This window comes from Bombus pyrosoma, linkage group LG8 (genome assembly GCF_014825855.1).
Source record: "Bombus pyrosoma isolate SC7728 linkage group LG8, ASM1482585v1, whole genome shotgun sequence".
NCBI lineage: Eukaryota > Metazoa > Arthropoda > Insecta > Hymenoptera > Apidae > Bombus > Bombus pyrosoma.
Window position 1 is genome coordinate 11867616 of NC_057777.1, and position 6949 is coordinate 11874564.

At 41.7% G+C, this 6949-nt stretch overlaps 1 protein-coding gene across 2 annotated transcripts; it reads right to left on the minus strand.

Annotated features, from left to right (window-relative positions):
- Positions 1–3843: 3843 nt before the first annotated feature.
- LOC122570432 lies at positions 3844–5077 on the minus strand. 2 transcript variants are annotated; one of them, XM_043732729.1, is made up of 4 exons: positions 4670–5077; positions 4477–4613; positions 4165–4200; positions 3844–3984 (listed from the first exon to the last, which is right to left on the minus strand). In XM_043732729.1, exons 1-4 carry the CDS (start codon positions 4694–4696, stop codon positions 3885–3887), a joined length of 300 nt encoding a protein of 99 aa, XP_043588664.1. In that variant the 5' UTR covers positions 4697–5077; the 3' UTR covers positions 3844–3884. The 2 variants fall into 2 exon arrangements, with proteins under 2 accessions (XP_043588664.1, XP_043588663.1); XM_043732728.1 differs by having other exon boundaries at positions 4477–5077.
- Positions 5078–6949: the final 1872 nt, after the last annotated feature.

A 6949-nucleotide genomic window follows, 5' to 3' on the forward strand; every position in this document is an offset into this window, starting at 1 on the left:
ACTCTAAGGGTTAAAATGTTTGTAACAATGGATCGTAAATAGTGCTTAATTTTATGCCGGTTCCTTCGGATTATTGGTAGCCATGGCCACCTGGTAGCCATATTGATCGAGAGGTGGATTATGTTTTATGACAAGTTTACAGGTGCAACAGCTGTTACTATTTGTTATTAGTTATTTGTTATATACTGATCTTGTTTGTCGGCTGACCTTGAGATAGCCTTTTATTTGTACTAATTGCATTTATTTCAAGAATAACTAAAATATTTTGCCGGCCGGTCAAATTGACCGATCGCGATAGGCACGCCGAATACAAATTTTTCTTAGAAAACAAAAGAGCAAACTAAAAGTCAATATCGAAAAATATATCGTATGCATGTTTTAGGAAAAGTCAGAAATTATGAAGCAATATGATAACGTTTAAATATGGTTAAATTTGTGTTTAAGTCCGAGGGCGATAAATTTGACCGGCGCTGGTAGGTTTAGTGCTAAAATGTATCCTAGATTTTCCTGCTGAGCATTGCACCTTCTGCACGTCACATCCGCCTCCTTTTCAGTCCTTGCTAAAGCTGTTGTGGTGCCAAATGTGTTAGTCCAGATTTGGTCCGCATCGATAGGTAATATTCCTTTAGTCACATGTTGCCAAATTTTTCTCTGGCGAAATAAGGCACACCCTGGCCCTGATTTCTCAATTCTGCCCACTGTTTTATGTGCTCCCTTCTCATTCTCTTCCTGACCTTTCCTATGTCCTCGGAAGTAGCCGACCAGTTTATCCTCGGGGAATTCCCAATTCTCTTCATCGTTATTTCAGTCTTGTCATCAATTAGACTGAACGCTGCTAGATTCAGCGAGTTCTTCATTTTGATTGCGCTCTTTAGGGTGCCGGACTTCACTATGTGTTCAAATCTTGGAAACCCTAATCCTTCGTTGGCTTTAAGTGTATAGAAGAACCCGATCGCCGTTGATGGCATTAAATGAAGGATTCATTTGACCTCCTGCCTGATTTCGCTATCCAATAATTTTAATACTCCATCTCTAGGCGGATTTATTGGCAGAATGTATATATAGCGAGGAAACATATAATTCGTGAGAAACTCCATCTTTTAGCCGAGTATGAGTGACAACTTTCTAGTTCTCTTGATCGTTCTCAGCATTTCTGACACGACAATCCCACAACGTATTCCTTAGCTTGGCCCCATTTTAGCTCCCATTTACCTGAAGGCTTCCTCCGGTTCGACAGCTGGTATACGACCGCTCTCTACTTCTATCTCTGGGTCCTTGACGTACAAGGTGTCCTTCTTCGAGACTACCTGAAACGTCAAGCACTTCTTCCCATAGATACTCATTCCCAGATTCTTCGGGTAATCCTGAACAATATTTAATTGCTCCTGGGCTTCTCTTTTATCCTTCTCGAGTAGAATTGTATCGTCAGCAAAGTCCAATATATGGATCTTCTTGCTCTCGTTGACCTTAATGCCGTCGGTATTGCCTCCAGTAGCAGTTCCAGACATAAGTTCGCCATGTTTAATTTCCCTGAGGATTTCAATCTCGACCATTCCTGCTCCATTCTTCGCTCGTATTCTTGTTTTGTATTTGTTGTACATATTTTGTATTAATTGTATCAGCGGGGTCGAGATACCTTTCCTTGCCAGTCAGGGTTTAATAGTCGAGTGAGGCACCGTGCCAAATGCTTTTGAGATGTTTACTATTGAATAGACACCTCCTCTGTCCTTTTCACTGTGATCTGAGGCAGCGTTAAAAAATTCTACATTAATTTTACATCCGTTCTCGGATGTAAATCCCTTCTGCCTTAAATTTCGTATGGTACCCCCTTTTATTCTCCCGCCGAAAATTGAAGAGAAGATTCTGCCGAGAATGGGGCCTATTGTTATAGGCCACCAATTCTCGGCTTTGTTTACGTCTTTCTTTACTTTGGGTATCAACGTAGTCCTTTTATCCTTCCGATTGGAAAATAGGAACTGAAACATAAGATGTTATATTATTTAGCGATTATTGTGGGCAGGCTAGGCATCAACAGGTGTTCCTTTTGCAATCCTCCTGGCCGTGCCGTTACCGTATTTGTCATCTTTTTCAGCCTTTCGCTTACATTTTCGGCGGTTATCGGCGGAAAGAATTCGTGTAATAACATTTCAGAGGCTCTATTTCCTGGGACTATGGGATTGGGTGGATCTACTCGACCCCACAAATCCTCATAGAGCCTCTTCATCTCTACTGTCTCTGGCGGTTGCCTGACCGGCTCCAGGTATAGCAGGTCGCTGTTTACGACAACGTCGGCCAATTTTATCGGACATTCTTTGAAGATCTCTTGGCAGCATGCGTAAAAGTTTCTCTTCCTCTGGTTTCTACTATTCTTTCCTTTCTTGCCATCTTTTTTACTTTTACTCCGTGGTTTCGTTCGTCTTATATTCTCCCTTTCATTCTTAATTGGCGCTCCATATAGAGATGTGCATATAAAATGATCCATCTTTGCAATAGGAGCTTCCCTCTCTTCGGCCCAGATTTGTTCTAACCGAGTATGGACAGTCCTTAACGATGGGGGGCACCTCGGTTGAACTCGCTATTTCTTATATCAAATACTGCCGCCACTCACGGATTGGTTCTTCGTTTGTTACATTGTCTTCAACCCGACCTGGCACGCAGCTTCTGTCAACGAGATCGCACCCACCCTCTGTCTCCTAGGCACTCTTCTGAGGAATCACGTGTTCGTTCCTTAGACCTCTTCTCTCATTTTCAACTTGTTCGATCGTTTTGCTGGTTAAATACTTCTTTATTTTAACGTTGGGGTATTTAATATTCCTCATTTTTTGGTCGATCTTCCTCAGGAAAGTGACCCCTTCTACTGACCATACTCTACTATTACTTTCTCGATTGGAGGCGTCCGTTGTAGCCCTTCTCTTAACATATCTGACGGCAGAGTACGCATAGTTTTCATGCGTCGGTAGCCCTCTCTGAGTCCCGAAACTCATGGTGCAAGCTTCGCATCTAAATTGACCCTAACGACATCGCGTGGGTCCGCTACATTTAGGCGTATGTCATCTCGCCTCATTAATCTTTCAGAAGCTGCTCCCGTAACTTGTAGGGGGAAAATCGTTCGAATGACCTCCAGCAGCAACACGACTACATCTCCGGCGTTGCCAGGTGGCCCTTCGAGAAAAGCTTTTTCACGACTATTCTATATGGCCTTCCCCATGGATCGGACTCGATTGCTTCGAACAGTTCTGACCAGGTGCGGCACCAGCCTCCTTACTCGCGAGGTTAGGGTCGGGGGTTCTCTGCGGCGGCGAGCCCTGCTTGTTATCACTTTCAATCACGGATCCGCGCGCGGTTCCTCTTGTTTCCTTCCTCGGAGGGGCGCAGGCCGGACCCCCCCATTCTGTGTGTCGCCGGTGCCCCAAGCACCTCACAGAGCTAGCATTTCAGGTTCGCGGCAGTGCATTCTTTGGCTTGGTGTCCCGAGCTGCCAAACCTGTTGCACAGGTGCGCCCTGTCCTCCTTGGAGGTGCATGTCCTCTTCACGTGCTCAATCTCCAGGCATTCTTACGTTCTTCTTACATTAAATAGTATACTATTAATGAATTTGTAATACCTAGGTGATTGAGAGCGGGGGTGGTGTAGTTATGGAATGTTTAAACTTTGNAACTGAGGTGGACGATGGACATATAATTACCTATCTTCCTAAAATACAAGAAAAGATAAGAAATTAATAAACGCATGGTCAGAGGTAGAAGGAGGTAGGTATAGGTTAATAGATATAAATAGACCATACAACAAATAGTAAACTATTGAGAAATTCTTAAATAATAGATTTGGTTGACTGCACGCCGGATAGGTATTTTATTGGTAAATGAGAACGCAGGAAGCGTAGGTCATAAAATAAAAGCAATAAATTTTGGTCCATATAGTGGGTTGATGGAGTGTTTGATTCTTATCCGAGGTAGACGATGGAGATTATCGCTATCTATCTTCCTAGAATAAAAGAAAGATAGGATTTAATAATAGTAACAGTTAGTTGTAGTAGGAGGTGGTTAATAAATTAAACGTAATAGATATAAATAGACTATGCATTTAATAGTATACCATTAATAAGTATTAGATACTTTGATGAATGAAGCGTAGGAGGCGTAGTTAATGGACGTTTGAGTTTACCTGAGACGGGTGGTGGAGATATCGCAATCTGTCTTCCTAAAATAAAATAAAAGATTTATGAGAATGTAATAAATGTGATGGTCAGTTGCAGAAGGACGTAGTTAAGTATAAATTAAATAAATTAAATAGATATAAAGGTTATATATTAAATAGTATACTATTATAAATATTTTAAATACCTTTTAGTGCAAATAGTTGTAGAAGGAGGTAGTTAATAATTAATAATTAATAGACTGTATAGACGATGCATCAAATAAGCATACGAATGGTAAGAATTTTCAATTAATTTTTAATTAATAAGTGTATAGATACCTTAGTGAGGTTCGAGGTATAAGTGCTTTGCACGTGCAATGGAGGTGTGTATACGTAGTGTAACGATGAAATGGTCGTGCGAAGTGGCCCACCTGGTGCGTGTGGAGGTGATTAGGGCGATGGACAACAATTGAGCACTGGAATCGAGGAAATCGTGAGTATGTGATACACATGATTATTTGAATTTACTCACGCGAGTTTGGTTCTCGGCGGCCGCCATCTTGTCGGCAGCGAATCCGTAGAAACATGAACTATAGACGGACGAGAGCTGTGACTTGTAGTGGCGTTTTTAACCACCATGAATATACAGGATATTATGCCGAACTCAACATAGTAAATTTCGTATAAATTTCGTATTTAGAATTATCATTAAATAATTAATAACTTTGTTGGTATATGTGTATGTATATAAAATAAGAATTAAGTGGCCGCGTAAAGCGAATAAAAATAATGTAGTAATATATGTCGGGTATACACATAAACACACATAAACATATAAACATAAATTCATAAATAAATATACCAGTATATGAATTATTAATAAGTGCATAAACATAAATAGGTATATGAATATGTGGATACATACATTATAGAATAATTATGAATGGCCGATATATTTATATATAACATAATATTAATAATTGACAGTATTGTAGTGATAGCATAATGTATATTAATAGTGGACAATAATTATCACATTAGTGAAAGGGATTTCAAAGGTAATGTTAGTTGAAGTAGTGCATGAAACAAATGTAAAAGTGAATAGGGTTGCTATGGATTTTTTAATGACGAAGTTGGCATGTATAAGGATTACGATTATCTCACGTTCGGATGGCGAATTGGCAGATTTTATGACGACCGGCAATGTTTATGGACTACGAGAAATATTTTTAATAATTAGGAATAAGTTAAAAAAGGTGAATAAAGTTACGACGCAGGGGGTTTCTGAGCCCCCAGGTCCCGTCAGTGCCTCGAGTGGCTTCCCAGGCTCGATCCGACGATCATCTAGCGACTGGAAGAACGGCGCGAGGGGGAGGGGGGTTGATCCCAAGGCACCCTCTCATGTGGTAAAGACGACTTGGGAGTAGAGGGCGAAGAGAGAGAAGCCTAAAGCTTCCTCGGACAATAAGTTGAAGGATGTAACGATTACGTTACTTCCTAAAATGAAAGGAAAAGAGGAGGGAGAAGGGTTCAGCCCTTGTAACCCAAGTAGGAGGCTTCAGAGGAGCCCAATTGCGGGGGAGAAAAGGGAGGCGGAGGTCGGTGACGAATCCGAAGGAGGGGAAATATCCTTTGGGATTAGCGACCAGAGTACGCTGGTAGGAAAGAGTGAGAAGGTAGGGAGATCGATGGAGAGAAGTACCCTAGCTAGATAAGGGAAAACGCTGCCTGCCGGTGGACAGTGAAGCGGAGGAGAGTGCTAGGGAGGAGGCCGACGATCCCATTAGCGAGGCTGAGGAAGATGAAGAAGTCATGATGACGGTCGGCGAGATAGGAAGGAGGAGGACAAAGCCTGATCAGGTAAAAGCGAAAGGGACATTGCTCGGCTCCAGGATCCGGGTCTGCCGTCGTGCGAGACCGGCGGCCTTCTCTGGTCCTCGGAGACCTCCGGTACGACACCTACGGTCACCTTACAACTGTCAGCAATTTTCATAACTTAAGTTATTGCGTCCACGCTGCTACGTTTCCATCGAAGGCCATATTGCTTCCTGTGGAACGGATCCATATTCATGTATCTCTCCATCTGCAGTTTTAAGTATTTTCCCATACTTTGCGTAGTGCTGGTAGTATGCTGATGGGTTTATATGCATTAGGTAATTTCGGATCTTTACCCGGGTCTGGTAGTGAAATTAACCTGGCTACTTTCCATCTCTATGGAATTTGTCCTGTTTCGGTGATCCCGTTTATCATTTCTGTTATTATATCGCTCCTGTGACCTACAATTAACTTAATGATGTTACTCCGTCAATCCCTACCGTCTTCTTCGAGTTAATTTTCTCTGCGATTTCTTTCACATCGTCCTTCTTTATTATTAAATCGTGTTCCTGATCGTCGGTCGTGTCCATTACTACAATATCCTACTGCAGCGATTCGTGTCTCGTTATTAATAGCTCATTTATGATTGTTCTTACCTTACTAACCGACATGTTATTTGGCGGAAATTTATTCCTGCATCTTGCCATAACCGTACGGTATGGCTTTCCACAGGGATTTCTCTCTAAGACTTCACAAAATTTCGTCCACGCTTTCTTTTTTCTCTTGGCAATTTTGTATTTCATTTTCCTCCTCATTTCCTTGAATTCCTTTGTAGGAACATCTATTGATATATTCGCTTTCCTGTTCGCTCTCGTCACGTTCCTCCTGGCTTTGATCACGTTTTTCCTTAGGTAACTAATTCCGTTGACCCACCAATAATTTCTGCATTTATTCTTCACCGCGCTACCTGCTTTTTTTCAATTCCTCCTTACATGTT

Coding starts and splice junctions, on each gene's coding strand:
- LOC122570432 (XM_043732728.1), bottom strand. CDS start 4,649: ATGTGTATCACATACTCACGATTTCCTCGATTCCAGTGCTCAATTGTT. Junction 4,201..4,476: donor ATACCTCGAACCTCACTAAG/GTATCTATACAC, acceptor ATTTTATTTTAG/GAAGACAGATTGCGATATCT. Junction 3,985..4,164: donor ATCTCCACCACCCGTCTCAG/GTAAACTCAAAC, acceptor CTTTTATTCTAG/GAAGATAGATAGCGATAATC.